At 44.4% G+C, this 24,251-nt stretch overlaps 2 protein-coding genes across 2 annotated transcripts in view; both read right to left on the bottom strand.

Moving 5' to 3' along the window:
• Positions 1-7,615, bottom strand: part of LOC140353611 (3',5'-cyclic-AMP phosphodiesterase 4C-like) — a 110,010-nt gene extending 102,395 nt beyond the window's left edge. The window contains exon 1 of the mRNA XM_072438257.1: positions 7,419-7,615. The gene's annotated coding sequence lies outside the window, so the exon portion shown is untranslated. The remainder of the gene's footprint in view (positions 1-7,418) is intronic.
• A 1,846-nt stretch (positions 7,616-9,461) lies between these two features.
• On the bottom strand, positions 9,462-16,967 carry cist1 (colon, intestine and stomach enriched 1). The gene is made up of 4 exons (XM_072438026.1): positions 16,910-16,967; positions 13,687-14,124; positions 12,779-12,939; positions 9,462-9,563 (listed from the first exon to the last, which is right to left on the bottom strand). The coding sequence occupies exons 1-4, from the start codon at positions 16,965-16,967 to the stop codon at positions 9,519-9,521; spliced, it is 702 nt and encodes a 233-aa protein (XP_072294127.1). The 3' UTR covers positions 9,462-9,518.
• Positions 16,968-24,251: the final 7,284 nt, after the last annotated feature.

Below are 24,251 nucleotides of genomic sequence, written 5' to 3' on the forward strand. Positions count from 1 at the left end.
AGATCCCGGTCATTGAACGTGTCACAGAGACCCTGACCACTCATTTAGATCCCGGTCATTGAACGTGTCACAGAGACCCTGACCACTCCTTTAGATCCCGGTCATTGAAAGTGTCACAGAGACGCTGACCACTCCTTTAGATCCCGGTCATTGAACGCGTTACAGAGACGCTGACCACTCCTTTAGATCCCGGTCATTGAACGTGTCACAGAGACGCTGACCACTCCTTTAGATCCCGGTCATTGAAAGTGTCAAAGAGACGCTGACCACTCCTTTAGATCCCGGTCATTGAACGCGTTACAGAGACGCTGACCACTCCTTTAGATCTCGGTCATTGAACGTGTCACAGAGACACTGACCACTCCTTTAGATCCCGGTCATTGAGCATGTTACAGAGACCCTGACCACTCCTTTAGATCCCGGTCATTGAACACGTCACAGAGACCCTGACCACTCCTTTAGATCCCGGTCATTGAACGTGTCACAGAGACGCTGACCACTCCTTTAGATCCCGGTCATTGAACGCGTTACAGAGACGCTGACCACTCCTTTAGATCCCGGTCATTGAACGTGTCACAGAGACGCTGACCACTCCTTTAGATCCCGGTCATTGAGCATGTTACAGAGACCCTGACCACTCCTTTAGATCCCGGTCATTGAACGTGTCACAGAGACACTGACCACTCCTTTAGATCCCGGTCATTGAGCATGTTACAGAGACCCTGACCACTCCTTTAGATCCCGGTCATTGAACACGTCACAGAGACCCTGACCACTCCTTTAGATCCCGGTCATTGAAAGTGTCAAAGAGACGCTGACCACTCCTTTAGATCCCGGTCATTGAACGCGTTACAGAGACGCTGACCACTCCTTTAGATCCCGGTCATTGAACGTGTCACAGAGACGCTGACCACTCCTTTAGATCCCGGTCATTGAGCGTGTTACAGAGACCCTGACCACTCCTTTAGATCCCGGTCATTGAGCGTGTTACAGAGACCCTGACCACTCCTTTAGATCCCGGTCATTGAACGTGTCACAGAGACCCTGACCACTCATTTAGATCCCGGTCATTGAACGTGTCACAGAGAAGCTGACCACTCCTTTAGACCCCGGTCATTGAACGTGTCACAGAGACGCTGACCACTAATTTAGATCCCGGTCATTGAGCGTGTTACAGAGACGCTGACCACTCCTTTAGATCCCAGTCATTGAACGTGTCACAGAGACGCTGACCACTCCTTTAGACCCCGGTCATTTAGCATGTTACAGAGACCCTGACCACTCCTTTAGATCCCGGTCATTGAGCGTGTTACAGAGACGCTGACCACTCCTTTAGATCCCGGTCATTGAGCGTGTTACAGAGACCCTGACCACTCCTTTAGATCCCGGTCATTGAGCGTGTTACAGAGACCCTGACCACTCCTTTAGATCCCGGTCATTGAACGTGTCACAGAGACGCTGACCACTAATTTAGATCCCGGTCATTGAGCGTGTTACAGAGACGCTGACCACTCCTTTAGATCCCGGTCATTGAAAGTGTCAAAGAGACGCTGACCACTCCTTTAGATCCCGGTCAATGAACGTGTCACAGAGACGCTGACCACTCCTTTAGATCCCGGTCATTGAACGTGTCACAGAGACCCTGACCACTCCTTTAGATCCCGGTCATTGAACGTGTCACAGAGACCCTGACCACTCCTTTAGATCCCGGTCATTGAACGTGTTACAGAGACGCTGACCACTCCTTTAGATCCCGGTCATTGAACGTGTCACAGAGACCCTGACCACTCCTTTAGATCCCGGTCATTGAACGTGTCACAGAGACCCTGACCACTCCTTTAGATCCCGGTCATTGAACGTGTCACAGAGATGCTGTCCACTCCTTTAAATCCCGGTCACTGAACGTGTCACAGAGACCCTGACCACTCCTTTAGATCCCGGTCATTGAACATGTCACAGAGACCCTGACCACTCCTTTAGATCCCGGTCATTGAACGTGTCACAGAGACGCTGACCACTCCTTTAGATCCCGGTCATTGAGCGTGTTAGAGACGCTGACCACTCCTTTAGATCCCGGTCATTGAACGTGTCACAGAGACGCTGACCACTCCTTTAGATCCCGGTCATTGAACGTGTCACAGAGACCCTGACCACTCCTTTAGATCCGGGTCATTGAACGTGTCACAGAGACGCTGACCACTCCTTTAGATCCCGGTCTTTGAACGTGTTACAGAGAGACGCTGACCACTCCTTTAGATCCCGGTCATTGAACGTGTCACAGAGACGCTGACCACTCCTTTAGATCCCGGTCATTGAACGTGTCACAGAGACGCTGACCACTCCTTTAGATCCCGGTCATTGAACGTGTTACAGAGAGACGCTGACCACTCCTTTAGATCCCAGTCATTGAACGTGTCACAGAGACGCTGACCACTCCTTTAGATCCCAGTCATTGAACATGTCACAGAGACGCTGACCACTCCTTTAGATCCCGGTCATTGAACGTGTCACAGAGACCCTGACCACTCCTTTAGATCCCGGTCATTGAACGTGTCACAGAGACCCTGACCACTCCTTTAGATCCCGGTCATTGAGCATGTTACAGAGACCCTGACCACTCCTTTAGATCCCAGTCATTGAACGTGTCACAGAGACGCTGACCACTCCTTTAGACCCCGGTCATTTAGCATGTTACAGAGACCCAGACCACTCCTTTAGATCCCGGTCATTGAACGTGTCACAGAGACCCTGACCACTCCTTTAGATCCCGGTCATTGAGCGTGTTACAGAGACGCTGACCACTTCTTTAGATCCCGGTCATTGAACGTGTCACAGAGACGCTGACCACTCCTTTAGATCCCGGTCATTGAACGTGTCACAGAGACGCTGACCACTCCTTTAGATCCGGGTCATTGAACGTGTCACAGAGACGCTGACCACTCCTTTAGATCCCGGTCATTGAACGTGTTACAGAGACGCTGACCACTCCTTTAGATCCCGGTCACTGAACGTGTCACAGAGACGCTGACCACTCCTTTAGATCCCGGTCATTGAACGTGTCACAGAGACCCTGACCACTCCTTTAGATCCCGGTCATTGAACGTGTCACAGAGACGCTGACCACTCCTTTAGATCCCGGTCATTGAACGTGTCACAGAGACCCTGACCACTCCTTTAGATCCCGGTCATTGAACGTGTCACAGAGACCCTGACCACTCCTTTAGATCCCGGTCATTGAACGTGTCACAGAGACGCTGTCGACTCCTTTAAATCCCGGTCACTGAACGTGTCACAGAGACCCTGACCACTCCTTTAGATCCCGGTCATTGAACATGTCACAGAGACCCTGACCACTCCTTTAGATCCCGGTCATTGAACGTGTCACAGAGACGCTGACCACTCCTTTAGATCCCGGTCATTGAGCGTGTTAGAGACGCTGACCACTCCTTTAGATCCCGGTCATTGAACGTGTCACAGAGACGCTGACCACTCCTTTAGATCCCGGTCATTGAACGTGTCACAGAGACGCTGACAACTCCTTTAGATCCCGGTCATTGAACGTGTCACAGAGACCCTGACCACTCCTTTAGATCCCGGTCATTGAACGTGTCACAGAAACCCTGACCACTCATTTAGATCCCGGTCATTGAACGTGTCACAGAGACCCTGACCACTCCTTTAGATCCCGGTCATTGAACGTGTCACAGAGACGCTGACCACTAATTTAGATCCCGGTCACTGAGCGTGTTACAGAGACGCTGACCACTCCTTTAGATCCCGGTCATTGAAAGTGTCAAAGAGACGCTGACCACTCCTTTAGATCCCGGTCATTGAACGCGTTACAGAGACGCTGACCACTCCTTTAGATCCCGGTCATTGAACGTGTCACAGAGACACTGACCACTCCTTTAGATCCCGGTCATTGAGCATGTTACAGAGACCCTGACCACTCCTTTAGATCCCGGTCATTGAACACGTCACAGAGACCCTGACCACTCCTTTAGATCCCGGTCATTGAACGTGTCACAGAGACCCTGACCACTCCTTTAGATCCCGGTCATTGAACGTGTCACAGAGACGCTGACCACTCCTTTAGATCCCGGTCATTGAGCATGTTACAGAGACCCTGACCACTCCTTTAGATCCCGGTCATTGAACGCGTCACAGAGACCCTGACTACTCATTTAGATCCCGGTCATTGAACGCGTTACAGAGACGCTGACCACTCCTTTAGATCCCGGTCATTGAACGTGTCACAGAGACGCTGACCACTCCTTTAGATCCCGGTCATTGAGCATGTTACAGAGACCCTGACCACTCCTTTAGATCCCGGTCATTGAACGCGTCACAGAGACCCTGACTACTCCTTTAGATCCCGGTCATTGAACGTGTCACAGAGACGCTGACCACTCCTTTAGACCCCGGTCATTTAGCATGTTACAGAGACGCTGACCACTCCTTTAGATCCCGGTCATTGAGCGTGTTACAGAGACCCTGACCACTCCTTTAGATCCCGGTCATTGAGCGTGTTACAGAGACCCTGACCACTCCTTTAGATCCAGGTCATTGAACGTGTCACAGAGACCCTGACCACTCATTTAGATCCCGGTCACTGAACGTGTCACAGAGACGCTGACCACTCCTTTAGATCCCGGTCATTGAACGTGTCACAGAGACCCTGACCACTTCTTTAGATCCCGGTCACTGAACGTGTCACAGAGACCCTGACCACTCCTTTAGATCCCGGTCATTGAACGTGTCACAGAAACGCTGACCACTCCTTTAGATCCCGGTCATTGAACGTGTCACAGAGACCCTGACCACTCCTTTAGATCCCGGTCATTGAACGTGTCACAGAGACGCTGACCACTCCTTTAGATCCCGGTCATTGAACGTGTCACAGAGACGCTGACCACTCCTTTAGATCCCGGTCATTGAACGTGTTACAGAGACGCTGACCACTCCTTTAGATGCCGGTCACTGAACGTGTCACAGAAACGCTGACCACTCCTTTAGACCCCGGTCATTGAGCGTGTTACAGAGACGCTGACCACTCCTTTAGATCCCGGTCACTGAACGTGTCACAGAGACCCTGACCACTCCTTTAGATCCCGGTCATTGAACGTGTCACAGAGACCCTGACCACTCCTTTAGATCCCGGTCATTGAACGTGTCACAGAGACCCTGACCACTCCTTTAGATCCCGGTCATTGAACGTGTCACAGAGACCCTGACCACTCCTTTAGATCCCGGTCATTGAACGTGTCACAGAGACCCTGACCACTCCTTTAGATCCCGGTCATTGAGTTTCAGGATTATAAATGTGAAGACTAAAGACACGATGACTAAAGTGACTTAAAGAGAACAAACAGCAGAGGAAATAGATAAAGCCGGAGGAAGGAAGAGCCCAAGGACACGGCATTATGGGAAAGAGCTCTGACACTGGTGCTAGTGTACTTCACAGTACTCTAACAGTACTTTTTCTGTACTTTTTCTATACTTGGCAGTAGCCGGTGTATTCCCTCTCTCCTGGCCTATGGTAGATTCAGTTTTCATCTGAATGTTTCCACTTTCATCCAAAAATCCTTCTCAATCTTACTTTTGGATCAGTTTTTCAAAACAGGGTCCAGATGTACTTTACAGTACTCTTGCTATACAGTACTTTACAATACTTTACAGTGCTGTGCTCTTGCTGTACAGTACTTTACAGTACTTTTGTTGTACAGTACTTTACAGTACTTTACAGTACTCTACTCTTGCTGTACAGTACTTTACAATACTTTACAGTACTCTACTCTTGCTGTACAGTACTTTACAGTGCTATAATCTTGCTGTACAGTATTTTACAGTACTCTTGCTGTACAATACTTTACAGTGCTATAATCTTGCTGTACGCTTGCTGTAAAAGTACTTTTACTCTACTTTGGCTGAGCTTTTACCTACAGTAGTTTTACAGCTGTCTGTCTGTGTGTGTGTCAATGTTGGTGTGTATATGTGTGCGTTTGGTTTTGCGTGTGTGTATATTTGTGCGTGTAGTGTGTGCGTTTGTGTCTGTGTGCGTGTATGTGTGTGTGTGTAGTGTGTGTGTGTGTAGTGTGTGTGTGTGTATGTGTGTATATGTGTGTATGTGTGTATATGTGCGCGTGCCCCTCCCTCTGACCACACACAGATCACATTCATCACACGACAAACACTGTGGTACACACACATATTACACACACATTTTACACACAGATAATACACACAGAGTCCGGGTTCAGTCGCGACAAACGACTCGACCAAAACAACCGTTTGAATAAAGCTCTGTGATTGGTCCATTTAAAACCAAATACAATGTTTAACGAGACTCTGACTGACACGTGTAGAGCTGACATAAGGTCCAAGTATATTTATATCTGCACTTTAGACCAGATGCCCTCCCTGTGGACAGCGGCTGACATGACTCGGCTTGAAAAAGGTGAATAAAAGAAAAAAGAAAAGAAGAAAAAAGAAAGAAAAAAGGTAGAAAAAAGAGAAGAAAAAATAAAAGAAGGAAAAATAAAGAAAAAAATTGGAAAAAAGAAGAAAAAGGAAAATAAGAAAAAAAAAGGGGGGGAAAGGTGGGGGGAAAGAAGGGAAAAAAAGGAAAATAATGAAATAAGAAGGAAAAAGGTGGAAAAATAAGAATACAAATTAAAAAAGAAAAAGGTGGAAAAAAAGAGAAGAAAAAAAAGAAAAGGAAAAAGAGGGGGGGAAAAAGAAATAATGAAAAAAGAAGGAAAAAGGTGGAAAAAAGAGAAGAAGAAGAAAAAGAAGGAAAAAACAAAAATAGAAGAAATAAACACATTTTACAGCTTCAAACAGTAAAAAACAAAAACAATCTCGGGCTCAAATTCCTAATTGATGATTAGTATTGAGCAGTATCGAATAGTATCGATACTCGTGCAAAATTGTTGACACTTAAAATTTCTCCCAAAAAAATATGTAAACTTGTAATATATTTTTCATGTTTTGAGTTTTCTGCACATTTAGAAAGAAAACAATGATGGTCAAAATAAACCGGATCCATATTGCCATATTGCTCATGTCACTTGGTATCGGATCGAATTAAAGACAGAAATGCCACGATAAACATCAAGAGCGTGTGACAACCTGCCCCGGCACGAGGAAAATTAGGAAAAAAATGTAAAAAAAGTTTCTCATTCCAAACCGATGCCTCAAACACGTCACGTACGAACGCCACGAGCCCGGGTCATCTTTAAAAACACAAAGGAGCCGCTGGACCACCAGATTATTACAACTTAATTAATGAGAAACAAACTTCAGACAAAGCTTAAACCGTGAGAAAAACACAAACTCGGATTCAAAGTTTTCTCTAAACGTCAGAACGCGTCTGAACGTAAAGTTTGAACACTTTAAAACACAAAAGAGTTCCTCACCTGCGCGCGAGGCAGCGGCGGCGGCGTCCAGAGGTTTACGTCGTGCGTCAGGTGCAAACGTGTGAAGACGTGTCCGGACGTGTCGCGTGCGTCCGTCAGGTAGCGCGCGGCCACTTCTCGCACTTTGACATGTTTTATTGCCGCGCGCGCGGAGAGCTTTCTCGGGTTTAGACTTCAAACTCTGCGTCATGCCCCGCTGCTGCTTGCGTGCCCCCGCGTGCGTGCCCGTGCGTGCTCCCGCGTGCCCCGGGCGTCTGGCGCTGACGCTCCGAGCACGTGACGAGAAGTGCAGGATGTAAACACATGTGTAAACACCGCGTCTCTCCGGGGGTTTCACGCTCGTTTTCTCCTCTTCCCGCGGCTCTATCCGGCTCTGACCGCCTCTGACCGGACGCTTTTGCCGTGTCAGGCCGTGTCCATCTGTTGCGTGTTGAATGTTTCCGGTGTGAAGTCATTTCGGGTCGTTTAACGTGTTTTACGCACAGACACACGCGGCCTTTCATTCTCTTAGTAGTAAAGCCAGTTCTGCTCAATTTGAATCACCCTAACCCTACTACTACAACCGATGAGTGTTTTTTTTTTAATCCTCACATATAAAAATACTCAAACGTTCCACAGAACGTCATTGAATGGATTTTGAGTAATATAAATCTCATTGAGTTAATATTCCATCCGTTTGCGTCGTTATGGTAACGAGAGCCAACTTCACAAACGACAAGCGCCGAGTTGTGCAATAGTTTTCTTTATTTGGCAAAAGTGCAGAGTAAACATGGGGCAGGTGAGCGGACAAATCTCAACAGCAGAATCCTCCCTGGGAAGACATGGATCAAACGTGAATATCTGACATGTGAAAACGAGTAAAAGAAGACAAAACAAAGGCAAAATAACATTGTTTTTTATAATTAAATCCAGTTATTTTCACACTTGCAACCGCATTTCATACACCAGTGCAACTTTTATATGTTTCTTTCTTCTCTATTAACGTATTTTTGGCTGGTGCGACTTATACAACGGAAAATACGGTAAACTAGATCTGACTGAAAATTGGCCTGAAAAAAATAGTATTTCGCCAAAAAAATTAGATTTGAAACTGTGATAAATGAGGCTCGAATGTGAACAGAACCTTGTGTGCTTCTGTCAGACTCTTGGACAGTTCGGTGTAGGAGATGCTTTAGGGTCTTATCTTAAATCTGTGGATCAAGTGGATTCAATAGAAGAATAAAAACATCTTCAGTAGCAGATCGGAGCATGTTGTAGTTTCCTCATCACAGTCTGTGTTTAGAGAGAGCAAAGTGACAGAAAACAGGAACTAACACTTTACATGCTTAACTGTCATTTATATGAGTTCCGGAGAATAAAACCCACAAATGTGAAGGATTATTCGAACACAATGAGACTTAATGCAGGTTTTTAACAAATACATGTGTTTAGAAGTTTAGAAGTGAACACAAAACATTCTCTGAGTGTAAAAGCAGCAGAAATGTAATGAAAATCAGACAGACTAGAGCAGGACTAGACCAGGACTAGACCAGGACTCGGACACAGAGGTGGGCAGTAAATATTTCCAGAAATTGTACTTCTTCTTTCTATAAAGGAATATCTTATCTTATCTTATCTTATCTTATAATTCTGGCCTTTTTACCAAGTGGGACTCCTCAGGGCTGCGCTTTGTCACCAGTTCTGTTCATTGTTTTTATGGACAGAATCTTGAGGCGCGGTCAGGGGTCGGAGGGTGTGGTCAGGGATCGGAGGGTGTGGTCACAGTTTGTCACGTTTTCTTGCCACGCTTTCTTGTCATGTTTGGTCACCTTTTGTCGCTAATAGTCTTTCAGTCACGTTTTGGTTACTTTTTCTCCTAATTTTTTGCTTCTTATCAAATTTGTGTTGCTTTTTCATGCTATAAAAAAAAAATTAGGAAGTCTTGTTTTTGTCATTTTTAGAGCCTCTCAGGGGCCACTACTCTACCCACCTCTGTTAGAAAGGACCAAACCAAGTGTTTATCAGGACTGAACTGGGACCAAACCAGGAAAAATGTGAACGCACGCTGTGGGCGGAGTTTAGTGCAGACTTTGTTCTCTCCCGCTCGACCTCAGACATCTGTCATTTGGCAAAGTGAGCGATCGGAGACTCTTCGTTTACTTGACCCTGCAACGATCACAAAGCAGAGAAATTTATGGAAACAAGAAAAGTCACGGAAACTAGAAAAGTCACAGCAACAAGAAAGTCACGTCAACAAGAAAGTCACGTCAACAAGAAAGTCACGTCAACAAGAAAGTCACGTCAACAAGAAAGTCACAGCAACAAGAAAGTCACGTCAACAAGAAAGTCACAGCAACAAGAAAGTCACAGCAACAAGAAAGTCACAGCAACAAGAAAGTCACAGCAACAAGAAAGTCACAGCAACAAGAAAGTCACGTCAACAAGAAAGTCACGTCAACAAGAAAGTCACAGAAACAAGAAAGTCACAGAAACAAGAAAGTCACAGAAACAAGAAAGTCACAGCAACAAGAAAGTCACAGCAACAAGAAAGTCACAGCAACAAGAAAGTCACAGAAACAAGAAAGTCACAGAAACAAGAAAGTCACAGAAACAAGAAAGTCACAGAAACAAGAAAGTCACAGAAACAAGAAAGTCACAGAAACAAGAAAGTCACGTCAACAAGAAAGTCACAGAAACAAGAAAGTCACAGAAACAAGAAAGTCACAGAAACAAGAAAGTCACAGAAACAAGAAAGTCACGTCAACAAGAAAGTCACAGCAACAAGAAAGTCACGTCAACAAGAAAGTCACAGCAACAAGAAAGTCACAGAAACAAGAAAGTCACGTCAACAAGAAAGTCACGTCAACAAGAAAGTCACAGCAACAAGAAAGTCACAGAAACAAGAAAGTCACAGAAACAAGAAAGTCACGTCAACAAGAAAGTCACGTCAACAAGAAAGTCACGTCAACAAGAAAGTCACAGCAACAAGAAAGTCACAGCAACAAGAAAGTCACAGAAACAAGAAAGTCACAGAAACAAGAAAGTCACAGAAACAAGAAAGTCACAGAAACAAGAAAGTCACAGAAACAAGAAAGTCACAGAAACAAGAAAGTCACGTCAACAAGAAAGTCACAGAAACAAGAAAGTCACGTCAACAAGAAAGTCACGTCAACAAGAAAGTCACAGCAACAAGAAAGTCACAGAAACAAGAAAGTCACGTCAACAAGAAAGTCACGTCAACAAGAAAGTCACGTCAACAAGAAAGTCACAGCAACAAGAAAGTCACAGAAACAAGAAAGTCACAGAAACAAGAAAGTCACGTCAACAAGAAAGTCACGTCAACAAGAAAGTCACAGCAACAAGAAAGTCACGTCAACAAGAAAGTCACAGCAACAAGAAAGTCACAGAAACAAGAAAGTCACAGCAACAAGAAAGTCACGTCAACAAGAAAGTCACAGAAACAAGAAAGTCACAGCAACAAGAAAGTCACATGAGAAAAACACGACAGGAAACACAGACTTTTTAACACTAACGATCCAGTGAATAATCTCACTTTAATGAGTTTGAGATTCAGTTTGTGTCTTTTTAATGCAGAGTCAGAAATAATTGAACTCCAATTAAATGTTTGTTGAAAATAATATACAAAAGGCTTTATCCACATTGTTCTACACCAGGACTGAACCAGGACTAACCTAGACTTAAACCAGGACCAAAACCAGGTCTACAGCAGAATGAAACAAGATGTTTGGAGGGTTTTGCCTTCAGTCAAATGCCGTTTTTAGAGCAAGAAATATTACTGTTTTTTATTTAAATGAATAAAAGTCTTTATTGTTGCACGATCTTGAACACTTTTCATTCTGTTTTTGAAAAAGAAAACCACTGAATGAAACTGGAAACTGTTGGAGGAAAGCGTGGTCAGCTCAGAGCGTTTGTTCAGAGTCTCGTGGTTGTTCACCTGAAGCGGCCTGAGGGCCAAACGCGGCCCTGACGTGAACAAAGATGTTTTTATTTGTTCAAAACGCTGATTCGTGCGTAAACTTTATCTTTTTTTCCCACTGACTCAGCGAGTTTGAGCTTGTTACCGCTGTGGGCCGGCCCACGGGGCAAATATGAGCTGATGACTGTTACTCAGTGACGTGCACTCAGGGCCTCACCTACAATAAATGTTCATATTTATCATCTGGTATTTCAAACCCCTTTGAGTCCAATATGGAACCATGTTGTTTCAATTAAGAATATCAGACTTTACAGTGGTGAGGTTCTTTTGGGGGTCCTGGGTCAGTGGTGTGGTTCTTTTGTGATCCTGGGCCAGTGGTGTGGTTCTTTTATGGTCCTGGGTCAGTGGTGTGGTCCTTTTGTAGTCCTGGGTCAGTAGTGTGGTCCTTTTGTAGTCCTGGGTCAGTGGTGTGGTTCTTTTGTGGTTCTTTTGTGGTTCTTTTGTGGTCCTGAGTCAGTGGTATGGTTCTTTATGGGGTCCTGGGTCAGTGGTGTGGTTCTTTTGGGGGTCCTGGGTCAGTGGTGTGGTCTATATGTGGTCCTGGGTCAGTGGTGTGGTTCTTTTGTGGTTCTTTTGTGGTCCTGGGTCAGTGGTATGCTTCTTTACGGGGTCCTAGGTCAGTGGTGTGGTTCTTTTGGAGGTCCTGGGTCAGTGGTGTGGTCTATATGTGGTCCTGGGTCAGTGTTGTGGTTCTTTTGTGGTTCTTTTGTGGTCCTGGGTCAGTGGTGTGGTTCTTTTGGCGGTCCTGGGTCAGTGGTGTGGTTCTTTTGTGGTCCTGGGTCAGTGGTGTGGTTCTTTTGTGGTCCTGGGTCAGTGGTGTGGTTCTTTTGTGGTCCTGGGTCAGTGGTGTGGTTCTTTTGTGGTCCTGGGTCAGTGGTTTGGTTCTTTACAGGGTCCTGGGTCAGCGATGTGGTTCTTTTGTGGTCCTGGGTGAGCGATGTGGTTCTTTTGTGGTCCTGGGTCAGTGGTGTGGTTCTTTTGGGGGTCCTGGGTTGTACACTGATATAGCTGAAAGTTGGAGTTCAATATAGTCGCATCCCATCACAGTGGCCTTATAGCTCCCCCTCCTGGCCAAAGTGTTGTACTCCACCTTCTGCAAGTCTGTATAAATAGGCCAAAACTCTTTATAAACCTGACATTTCCCACCTTTAAGTTTTGACATTATGTATTATTCAGTGCATCAAATCAAACACTCAATTGGTGTTTATGAGAGAAATCTGATCTGGTGATTTTAGAGGGTTACATTTGGAAGACAAAGTACAATGGACTTTAAATAAATACATTTTCTCTTTCATTCTTGTTAGTTCGAGGCTTAACCCCAGCACAGCGTTACGAGTCAGATCCTGGAGCCGTGGTAACTGAGCTCTACCGTGTGTTGTCTCACCATGGGCAAGTCGTGGAGCCTCTCGAAGTCGGAGCCGAGGCGGTGGTGCTGCTGCGCCACCTTCACCAGGAGCACCACCAGAACCAGAGCCACCACCAGAGTGAAGATGCAGAGCACGGCCACCAGACCCGGACTGTGCTCCAGAGTCGAGTGCCAGCTCTCTGCAAAAGAGTCAACGTGTTTAGTCCTTGAGCAAGACACTGCTGACAGGGACATGCCACCAGAGGGCGCTGCACACCAGTCCAGCCCACATTTAGACTGTGGCCTCAACAGTAAAGTAACATAACGTCTTTTTAGGGTCTATATGATAAGCTCTCTCTCATTCTCTGCGTGTTCCACTCTCACTTTCAAAAGGTCAGCCTGATATCTATTTTTCAAATGTTTTTTTTTTAGTTTGTTAGTTAGTTTGTTTGAATTAATTGAAATGAAACTCGGTTGTAGCAGCACACATTTGTAAGTCTTTGGGCCTAACAGTGGTCTGAGGCAGACTCCCAGAGAAGTGGCTGCCATTCTGTGCCCGAGGCCTCACAGACCTGACCAATCACTCCAAACACACTCACAAAGGCTGAACAGTTTAGAACTTCTCAAAATCACAAATCACAAAGTCCCGTTGCTGTGTTGTTGTTGTTGTTGTTGTTGTTGTTGTTGTTGTTGTTGTTGTTGTGTCAAATGTTGGTAGTTTTATATGTGTTTCTTAGCTTGATCTTGTGTCAGTCACGAGGTCTTTGTTCTTGCTCGTTGGAATGTTATCAGACCTTCACGTATGAGAACGCGCTTTACCATGGCTGTATCTTTGCTGTATCTTCGCTGTACCTTCGCTGTACCTTCGCTGTACCTTCGCTGTACCTTCGCTGTATGCTTTACCTTCGCTGTACCTTCGCTGTACCTTCGCTGTACCTTCGCTGTACCTTCGCTGGTGGAGTAGATGCTTGGACTGGTCTGGCTCGTGTCCTCGGGGCGGTTGGACCCAGCTGTGATGAGTGTTGGAGCTGTGCCGTTGTCGGGTCTTTGGGTGGAGCTTTGGGTGGAGCTTTGGGTGGAGCTTTGGGCGGAGCTTGGGACAGAGGTCTGAGGCTCCTCCAGGCTGCTGTTGGTGCTGTTGGACGTTGCCGATGGCGCAGAGGTCTGAGGTTCATCTGTGGTGATGCTGTTTCTGCTGTTAGACGTCGGCGATGGCGATGAGGCCGAGGCGAGAGGAGAAGCTGGTCTGGACGTCACATCTGTGATTTGCGGCCGTAGAGTTGTTGCATTTTTGTTGGAGGCTTCGTTAGAGGCTTTGTTGGAGGCGGTGGCTGTAGAGACGAGGAGGGCGGAGGTGGAAGGAGAGGCGGCCGATGTGGTCGACTCTGGAAAACAAAGGAGAAGAAACTCATAACTGTCCAGGAACTATGTCAAAGGAGACAGAAGTGAACTTTATTGATCTGACGGTGGAGACGATTCCCTGTTAACATGAAATAAAAGTTAAGATAAGTTTAGAGCTTAAAGTCATGTTTCACGGTATCTTATAACAATTATAACGTGTCAGAACATTCATAACCATTGGACTGAGATTAATAAAGCAAATGCAAATTATCTTCATATTTAACATTCCACTCGACTTCAGAATGTATCTGACTGGGACATAAAGGAATTATAGAGGATTTGAGAACTCAAGCGACTGTTACTCCCTTTTTTAAAAATGCGCATGCGCACACTCACCACACCCACCCCCCCACCCTCCTGTTCTTTCCAAGAGGCCACCTCCCATTAAACCTCAACAGCCCCGCCTCTACATGTGCGTTTGTTTATTAGCGCATCATCTCTCGTCTCCACAGATTTCCGTCTCTTCTGAGCTCGAACACAGTCCTTCTCTGTGTCATGTTTGCACTGTAACTGAAGGAACTCGCTAAACACACACATATCAACCACGCATGTGCAGCCAGGGAAACGTGCTGCTATGGGGACCAGGCTGCAGGTGTGCAGTAGCACGTAGGGAATGATTGACATGTGGGAGAACTACTCAGCTGTCCACGCCACCAGGAAATGAGACTCAGATTGGTCACAAAAAGCCTCTATTATTATTTTAAAACTCCTGCAGTGAACACAATCGATGGATACGTGGAATACTTTAAGCTGCCGGACAAAATTCAACTTCTGATTTTATCTATAATACACTTTATTTGTAAATATTCTCCGTCCAGAAGCCTTCAGTCACATATGTCAACCTTTATTTTATTAAAAATGTAATAAAAAAATCTAAATGTGCAGTTAATACTAATACTAATTTCTCATTGATGACTAAAATAATCATTAGTTGCAGCATATTTTTGTACAAAAGACATAATATTTAGTTGTTTGTGGAGGAAATTATGTTGATTTTAGTCGATATGACACATTAGACTTTTCAGGAAAACAAAGGGAACGTGATTATATTTACCAAACGTTTTTCCTCCAATTTGGCAAATTTTGTCACTTTGTCAATTATGTCACTTCCTGGTTTGACGTGGCCAGCAAATATGACATAGGCGGAGGTAATGCTACAACTGTTACTTAGCAACCAGACTGTAAATAAACTCCAAAGTCAAACAAATGATCTGACAAATAATTACACCTGAAAACACATTTATTTTGTTAAATTATCATTTATATTGTCATAATAAACCTGTGTTTTACTATTTGTCTCTGCATTTTTTGATGGAATGGCACTTTTTAATGACATCACAGAGGGATTCCTGTCATTTTCAACTTATAATAGTAAAATTTTCTTCACAAACTGCCTTTTGACGGATGTAAAACTACGTTAATCGTTCACCGCAGGGACGAACTCACCAAACAACGTCGTGATTAGAAAAACACGAGGACCGGTCACATGGACTTTAAATAACTGCGGTTAACTGCGACTCTTGAGATTACGTTATAGGCCACGCCCACGCTCTGTTTGCAAAAGGAGTCACACGAAACATAACAAGCTGCTAATCGCTTCTCCTGGACTCATATTTACTCTGACGTTCATGTCCCGTTCAGTCTCACAAAATCAGAATTCTCTTTAAATCTCCTCTCAGTCGTCACAGTGTCGACCAATCACAGCGCTGCCTCTCGACCAATGAACACTCAGGACAAAACAAAACATGAGAGTTATGATTTGAGGTGACTTTATGATGTGAAAGACAAAACGTTTCCAAAGGCTGGACACAGTAAAGAGACAAATTAAATCATCTTTTCACATTTGAAAAAACACTTAATCGAATAAATATTTAGTGATTTGTGCTATCAATATCACTGCAATATTTGAATATACTTTTAAACATAATTTAAATTTTTAAAAATTTAAATCATGTTGAAACAAATATTCAGGTCAAAACCAAGACTAAACAAAGGAAAATCATGAATAAATCAGCTTTTTTTTTCATTAAACCATACTTTTTTTTCAGATGGAGATTTGTTACTGCGATATATTTAGTTCTATATCCATTATTATTTTAGCCAATGTTGCAAAATCGAAACTTACCTCTTTCAAACCAGAGTTGCAACTACGGTAACGTTTATTTTATTTTATTTCATTTATTTCATTTATTTCATTTATTTCATTTATTTCATTTATTTCATTTATTTCATTTATTACTATTTCCATTGCACATTGAGGCCTTTTGAACACATTTTAACCAAATAAAGGTGTAAATATGTGACTGAGAGAATATTTATGAATGAAGTGTGTTATTGATGAAAAACTGAAATAGTTTGTTCTTTTGTGGCATTTTAATTTAATAAGGCCTCGTCTTTGTTATAAAAGGTCTTTTTTTATGCGTTTTAGAGACTGAATAATCACGATTAGTCGATTAATCGTTGCTGCTTTATTTCAAATACTAAAACTTTCACTTTCAGCTGATTTTGACTCAACTCAATTTCTCTCTTTGCATAATTTCCATGAGCTTTACCCGGAGCAGCTCCACTTGTGTTTGTGTGTTAGTTTGTGTGTGTGTATGTGTGTGTGTGTGTGTTTGTGTGTTTGTTTGTTTGTTTGTTTGTGTGTGTGTTTGAGTGTTTGTGTGTTTGTGTGTGTGTGTGTGTGTGTGTCTGTTTGTGTGTTTGTGTGTGTCTCTGTTTGTGTGTGTGTGTGTGTGTGTGTGCGTGCGTGTGTGTGTGTGTTCGTACCTGTGCAGGTGTCCAGCATCAGCCCGAGCATGAGCAGCAGCAGTTTCCCTGGAGCCATGTTCAGAGGATGATGTGTTTCACGTCCGCGACAGACAGGATGTGATACACACACGAGCGCACACGTCACTCTGCACACACACACACACACACACACGCACGCACGCACACACACACACGCACACATGCACACACACACACACACACACACACTGACTACATTTGGTTATAACAGACTTTCCTCTTCCTCACACAGGGACAAACATAAGAGGGGCGTGGCCTTTGGACAGGGGCGTGGTCTTTGAACAGGGGCATGGCCTTTGAACAGAGTTTTGAACTCAAAGATAAAGATGGCAGATTTGTGCTGGTCAAAAGAACTATTCATGGAAGTGTGTTTACTTTGATAAATGTATTTACTCCACCAGGAGGCGCTCTCACTTTCTCCTGAGAGAACCCTTGTGGTGGAGACTGGAACTTACATGTTCAGCCCACATGTCTCAAGCTCACAAAGTACTGGTAAATCTATAAATAATACATTTAGTAAATTAATACATAAGACACTTAAGATTAATACTTAAGATAAGATAAGACATGTATTTCATATTTATTTATTTCATAATATCCATCTTCTTCCGCTTATCCGGGGCCGGGGGGCAGCAGTCTAAGCAGTGACTCCCATACTTCCCTCTCCCCAGACACTTCTTCCTGCTCCTCCTCCTCCCGAGGCGTTCCCAGGCCAGCCGAGAGACATAGTCCCTCCAGCGTGTTGTCGAAGTTTAGTCTATACAGACTGCGAGAGGCGAAGATCGCTCTCAAGTTCTTTATTTGATGGAAACATGGAAAAACAGGCAAAACAGTAGCATGTTGCTCATCTTGCAGCTGAGATTCGACCCGTCACAAGAATTAGCTGTGTTTTATAAAGCTGTTGCTTGGGTCTGATAAAATGGCCTGACGTTGATATGACATCCGCTTTAAGATTGTTTAGACTAGTCCACAGATAATCAGAAAATACACAGAAAGTTCATCGTGACCCATATGCCGTAAGACTCATGATAAATAGGACACAGACATGACAATAATTTGATCAATATCCACAGTGTCCTGGGTCTTTCACGGGGCCTCTTCCCGGTGGGACATGCCCGAAAAACCTCCCCAGGGAGGCGCCCAGGAGGCTCCGGAACAGATGCCCGAATCACGTCTGCTGGAGGAGCAGCGGCTCTACTCTGAGCTCCTCCCGTGTGACTGAGCTCCCCCCCCTATCTCTAAGGGAGAGCCCAGCCACCCGGCGGAGGAAACTCATTTGGACCACTTGTATGCGCGATCTTGTCCTTTGGGTCATTACCCAAAGCTCATGACCATAGGAGAGGGTAGGAACGTAGATTGACCGGTAAATTGAGAGCTTTGTCTTTGGACTCAGCGCCTTCTTTACCACAACAGGCCGGTGTAGTCTGGTGATCCAACTGTCAATCTCATGTTCCATCCTTCCCTCACTCGTGAACAAGACCTCAAGATACTTGAAGGACTCCACACCCACCTGGAGAGGGCAAGACACCTTTTTCCTGTTGAAAACCATGGTCTCGGATTTGGAGGTGCTGATTCTCATCCCAGCTGCTTCACAATCAGCTCAAACCGTCCCAGTGCATGTTGCAGGTCCGGGTTTGATGGAGCCATCAGGACAACATTGTCTACAAACAGCAGAGATGAGATCCTGTGGTCCCCAAACCGGACACCTTCCAAGCCCTGACCGCACCCTTCGACCCTTGACCGCATCCTCCGACCCCAGACCACACCCTCCGACCCCTGACTGCACCTAGAAATTCTGTCGATAAAAACTATGAACAAAACCGGTGACAAAGCGCAGCCCTGAGGAGTCCCTCATGCACTGGGAACAGATCTGACTTACTGCAGTGAACACAGCTCCTGCTCCAGTCATACAGGGACCGGACAGCCCTGAGGAAAGGGCCCAGACCCCATACTCCCGGAGCACCCCCAAGGACACCCCGAGTGACACGGTCGAAAGCCTTCTCCAGATCCACAAAGCACATGTGGACTGGTTGGGCAAACTCCCATGAACCCTCAAGCACCCGATGGAGGGTATAGAGCTGGTCCAGTGTTCCACGACCGGGACGAAAACCACTCTGCTCCTTCTGAATCCGAGGTTTGACTATCGGTCGGATTCTCCTCTCCAGTACCTTGGAATAGACCTTACCCGGGAGGCTGAGGAGTGTGATCCTTCTGTAGTTGGAACACACCCTCCGTCCCCCTTCTTGAACAGAGGGACCACCACCCCGGCGCTGGACGGTTTGCCAGAATTTCTTTGGGGCCGAGCGATAGTCCTCCTCCTTGGCCTCCCCGAACTCCTCCCAGCCCCGGGTTTTTGCCTCTGCAACAACAAAAGCTGCGGCCCGCCTGGCCCACCAATACCTGTCAATGACCTCAGGAGACCTACAGGCCAAAGTGGCCAATCTGAGTGAGTGAGCCAATCTAATTTGTTGCAAGATTCTTTATGTCAGAGGGAAGTTTGGACAAATGACGGATGTTACAGCCAGTGAACGTCCCAACAGCGCCCCCTGCTGCTGCTGCTCACACTCTCACTCAGGTGTGAAGGACTCTTTCAGAGGAAAGTGAAAGTCAGAGTTGAGTCAGTCTGCAGCACGGCGTCAGACTGTGTGTCTGGAGACCTTTAAAGAACCAGTGTCTCTGGGCTGTAACCACAGCTTCTGCTCCAGCTGTCTGCACCACTACTGGGACGAGAACAAGACCAAGAACTGCCCTGTGTGTCGCAGGAAATCCTCTAAAGACTTTATACAAGTGAACTTTGCTCTGAAACAACTCCAGCAGGGGGAGAGGGAGAAGTTCTGCAGCTCACACCCAGAGCAGAGCCCTCTGTTCTCCCTGGACGAGTGTCGCCCTCTGTGTCCTGTGTGTGAGTTCTCTCTTCACTCTGGACATAAGGTGGTGTCTGTGGACTCAGCCGTGAGTGAACTGAAGGAGCAGGATTATGACAAAGGGAAATCTTTCTCTGACGCTGAGGACATGTCTCTGATCTGCTCTCACAAAGAAAGATTCACAGAGAAAATGTTCCAGTTTTTTTCCCCAGGTGAAGCTGGAGACGCTAAAACCAAAGAGATTAAAATATGTTCCACTGAAGGACTGACTGAAGGACTGACTAAAACTTAATCATTTACATTGTTTTTTGCTCCTCCAGAAAGTTCTGGGAGCACCATTTTGTCTCATTTTAATCTTTAAAGTGTAAAAATGTAAAAACTTTTCAGTGTGTTAAATGTAAATGTTAACAGCAAAAAATACAAATACAACTTTACAAAACTTATACAAAAGTATATATTTTTCATTAAAAGAAACTAATTTTATAATGTGATTAATTTGAAATATTTCGTTTTTAGGCTGCCCCAAATAAATAATCTGTTTGCTGTAACCCGAGTCAACATTTTTCAAGTGGGTCGGACGGTAGGCAAATTCTTATTTTTTTTACTTTGAAGGCAAAAAAAAAGATCCAAATTTTGCAATTTTTTGAGTCGGAGTGACCGCCAGGGGTCAGGCTTCAACAGTCAATGACGGAAAACTTCTCTATCAACCCGATCAGGAGACTAAATCTCACGATTTTAAGATATTTCAATCGACCTTTTGTACGCCGTTATCCTTTATTTTGGTAGCGAAGGCGAGCGGGGGAACATGTGGGGGACACGGGCGCCGCCATGTTTGTTGTGATGACGCTGCTGGGCGTGTTTCAATCCCAGAATGCATTGCGTAAATCAAATTTCACACCGTGATAGAGTGTGACATTACACTGGACAGGTCAGTGGCCCCGACAGAGGCAAATTAACAACATCTATGCGCATTCTGTTTTGATACAGAAGCATGCAGAGCTCAGCCTTATGTTTTAAAAAAACGTTTTGTTTTCGCTGCTTGTAGGAGTATGTGAATGTGTGTGTGTGGCTGCTCCTCCAGGGAGGGGTGGGGTATCATGGGTGTGTGTGGTCATGGGTGTGTGTGAGTGGAGATGTTAAAATGTATTCACCTGCAGGGCAGGGGGAGTTTGATTCTGGGTCGCCGTAATTTTTGTTTACCGCCTTTGCTTTGACTTTGATTTTGGTTTTCCTTTTAAGGGATTCACATCAATGCAATATTCTGGCATTTGTGTTCACACCCGCTTATGTTCCGCTGTTACCTTCGCACAATTAAATCACCTTAAACGCAATACAGATCCAGCATCTTTGTTCATTACTCTTAAGCACGTCACACAACGTTACAGGACCCGACCAGCTTCGCCCCTCAGCGGCTCTACAGCAGCAGGTAGCCACTATACTGCTGTTGAACTCTTGACATTTTGTGTCTGATCCAGAGGTGGAAAGTAACAAAGTACAAAAGTAAAAGTACTGCACTTTTTAAGGTATCTTTAGTTTACTTAAATGCGCAATTGACGATTTTTCGGCGATTTGAGAACGCAGGCGGAAGTGCGCATGCCACTCCCCCGTGCGGACTGATACAACACACACGTGTGTTTGTTTATTAGCGCGATGGATCGCATCGCATCTCTCATCTCCCGTAGATTTCAGTCCACTTCTGAGTCAGCTCGAACTGTCTTTCTCCGTCTTCATTTTGCCCCGTACACTGAGGGAACTATATTATGATAGATCAATACGCTTAGACACGCGGAAACGTAGGGACGAGCCACACGCTGCTGCAGGTGAGCGGTAGGTGAGTTCTATGATTGATACGTGGCAGGACTAATCGGCACTCCATGCCACGAGGAAATAAGACTCAGATTTGGGCCAAAAAAATCGTCCATTCAACCTTTAAGTACATTTTGCAGTGAACACGTTTTACATTACTTCACTACGTTTAAAAGCAGGTATCTGTACTTTCTACTGCACTACATCTTTGAACAGGACTGAAAAGTAAAAAGTACTTTGTATTTGGTTTGAGGCGTTCTTTTTCAGCACATTCACAGTGTCGTCTGTCTAAAGGTTTTGAGTTCAAGTTCTGTTCTTAAGCAAACACAAATATACAGAAAAAAAACACGGATTGAAAATAAATTGATTAGAGACTTCCGGGTGGCAGCTGCAGTCGTATAACCAGGTGAATTTATTATATATATATATATATATATATATATATATATATATATATATATATAATTGGCAGAGAAATGATTTTTCCTCCACCTGCTGATCACTTTTTTGTTTTTTTTAGCATTTTGTTTGTTCTATTGTGTTGTGTTGCTGTAGTTCTGATTTACACAATTCCGAATTATGAATACAAATTAATGGCATAACCTTTATATACTGAAGTTGTGGATCTGATGCAAACCACTCTGAGGGAACCCTTGTCTGTGGTGGAGACTAGAACTTACATGTTCAGCCCACATGTACTTGTAACCCATGTCTCAATTTCGGCCTTTAAAAACTGATACCGCCCCATTCGCATGTCATTCGCCCTTCCACGAGGGGCGATATAATAAAAACAAGTCCGAACCCCAAGCCTCTTCCTGTCTTCTCTTCCTGCTCCGGCTGTGGACTGAGCAAAACTCGTGGCTTGAACCGAGAAATATAACGTAAAACTAAACAAATCCTGAACAGAAAATCTCCAATTCAGAGGTCAGGGTTTTTCCCCCTCACACACCCTGATTTTCCTCTTCAAGTGGCAGCGAGCGACCAAAAATAACTCTGCGAACCTGGTAGGACTATTCTTTGTTTCTTATTCCCGGATACGGACAACCTAAATTGGATTACTTTTTATTTTATATATTTTTCCTTCCTACAAGCTGAACTTAAGACTATCTCAAAGGAACATAAACTGAACTTTCACTGGAAAAACCTTTTTGTTGTTTTGAATATTTATTTATATTGTTGTTTCTTCTATTTAATACAATTATAATTTAATGATTTAACTTACTTTTGTGTTTTTGCTTTTTCATTTCCTCACAAGCTCCTGAAGCAAATCTAGTTTCTTCTGACTTTGTTGTTTCGTTGACTTTCGTTGCTCATACTCAGCCCTGTCTAATAAATAACCTCCTAAATTAGCGACACAAACTGGTAAATTTAGTAATAATACATTCAGTACATGAATACATAATGTAGAGTTGTTCGATATCTGGAGAGAGAAGAATCCTAATGTCCACAATAAACACATTTTACAACCCACATAAGATCCATATTAAAGTAGACTATTTTTCTTATTTTTAACAAAGATAAGTGTTTATGCTCCTGTTTACATCACTGTAGATCTGGAACTGAAACAAAAAACACACTTTGGACATTTAATACTCGTTGACTCAATGACCCACAATTTGTCAAAATGATGACAAAGGACATTGAGACGTTTGTAGAGGAAAAGGACAATAGTGAAGTTTCTCCTTCCGTTCTCTGGGATGCAGCGAGGGCAGTTTTGAGGGGCAGAGTTATTGCCGTCGCCTCGGCCAAGAAGAAACAAAGGCAGAATAAAATAAAATAATACAGAACAAACTAAAGCTGTTGAAGCTAAACATGCCAAAAACAAAGATCTCCAAATGTTACAGGAACTTAAAGGTGGTATGGACGATTTTTTTCAGCAAATTTTTCAATCATATTTCCTCGTGGCGTGGATAAATCATTTGTCCTGCCACGTATCAATCATAAAACGCACCTACCGCTCACCTGCAGCCGAGTGCGGTTCGTGCCCACGTTTCCGCGTGCCTAAGAGCATGGATCTATCATAATATAGTTCCCTCAGTGTACGGGACAAAATGAAGACGGAGAAAGACAGTTCGAGCTGACTCAGAAGTGGACAGAAATCTACGGGAGACGAGAGATGTGATGCGCTCCGTTGCGCTAATAAACAAACGCACGTGTGTGTTGTATCAGTCCACACGGGGAAGTGCATATGTGCACTTCCGCCTGAGTTCTCAAATCGCCGAAAAATCGTCCATTGCGCCTTTAAGGGCTGAGATTAATGACCTCACAGGAGAAAATAAAATAAAAATACATTTCACCAAACAAAGATATTATGAAAGCAGTTCAAAATTCACCAAATCATTAGCTTTGAAGCTGAACACAACAGGCAGAAAGTACTGTTTTTAAAATACGAGAATAATATACTTAATCACAGGGAAATGTAACTGTTGGAGAAACAGCGCCACCAGGAGGCAAACCACTGTCTCGTGTTCTGGGACTGTCCTGTTGCTCACAAACATCAGACTGAAGTTCACAAAGCTCTGCAGACTGTTTTTGACATTTCCATCTCTCTGAACTGTAGGCCATCACAAAGAAATGGTGAACATTTAGTGCTGCTTTAGTCCTGCTTTAGACCTGGTTTAGTCCTGGTTTAGTCCTGCTTTAGTCCTGCT

The sequence above is a fragment of the Eucyclogobius newberryi genome, unplaced genomic scaffold (genome assembly GCF_026437365.1).
Source record: "Eucyclogobius newberryi isolate DKJ021-1_F unplaced genomic scaffold, fEucNew1.0.hap1 SCAF_9, whole genome shotgun sequence".
Lineage (NCBI taxonomy): Eukaryota > Metazoa > Chordata > Actinopteri > Gobiiformes > Gobiidae > Eucyclogobius > Eucyclogobius newberryi.

Bases quoted from the DNA above. Each gene is read 5' to 3' on its own strand.
- cist1 (XM_072438026.1), bottom strand. From the start codon at position 16,967: ATGGCTCCAGGGAAACTGCTGCTGCTCATGCTCGGGCTGATGCTGGAC. The intron at 12,940-13,686 runs GTACAGCGAAGG...ACTCTTTTGCAG, and splicing joins CATCTACTCCACCAGCGAAG to AGAGCTGGCACTCGACTCTG. The intron at 9,564-12,778 runs GTGAGACAACAC...TGATCGTTGCAG, and splicing joins GGCTCCACGACTTGCCCATG to GGTCAAGTAAACGAAGAGTC.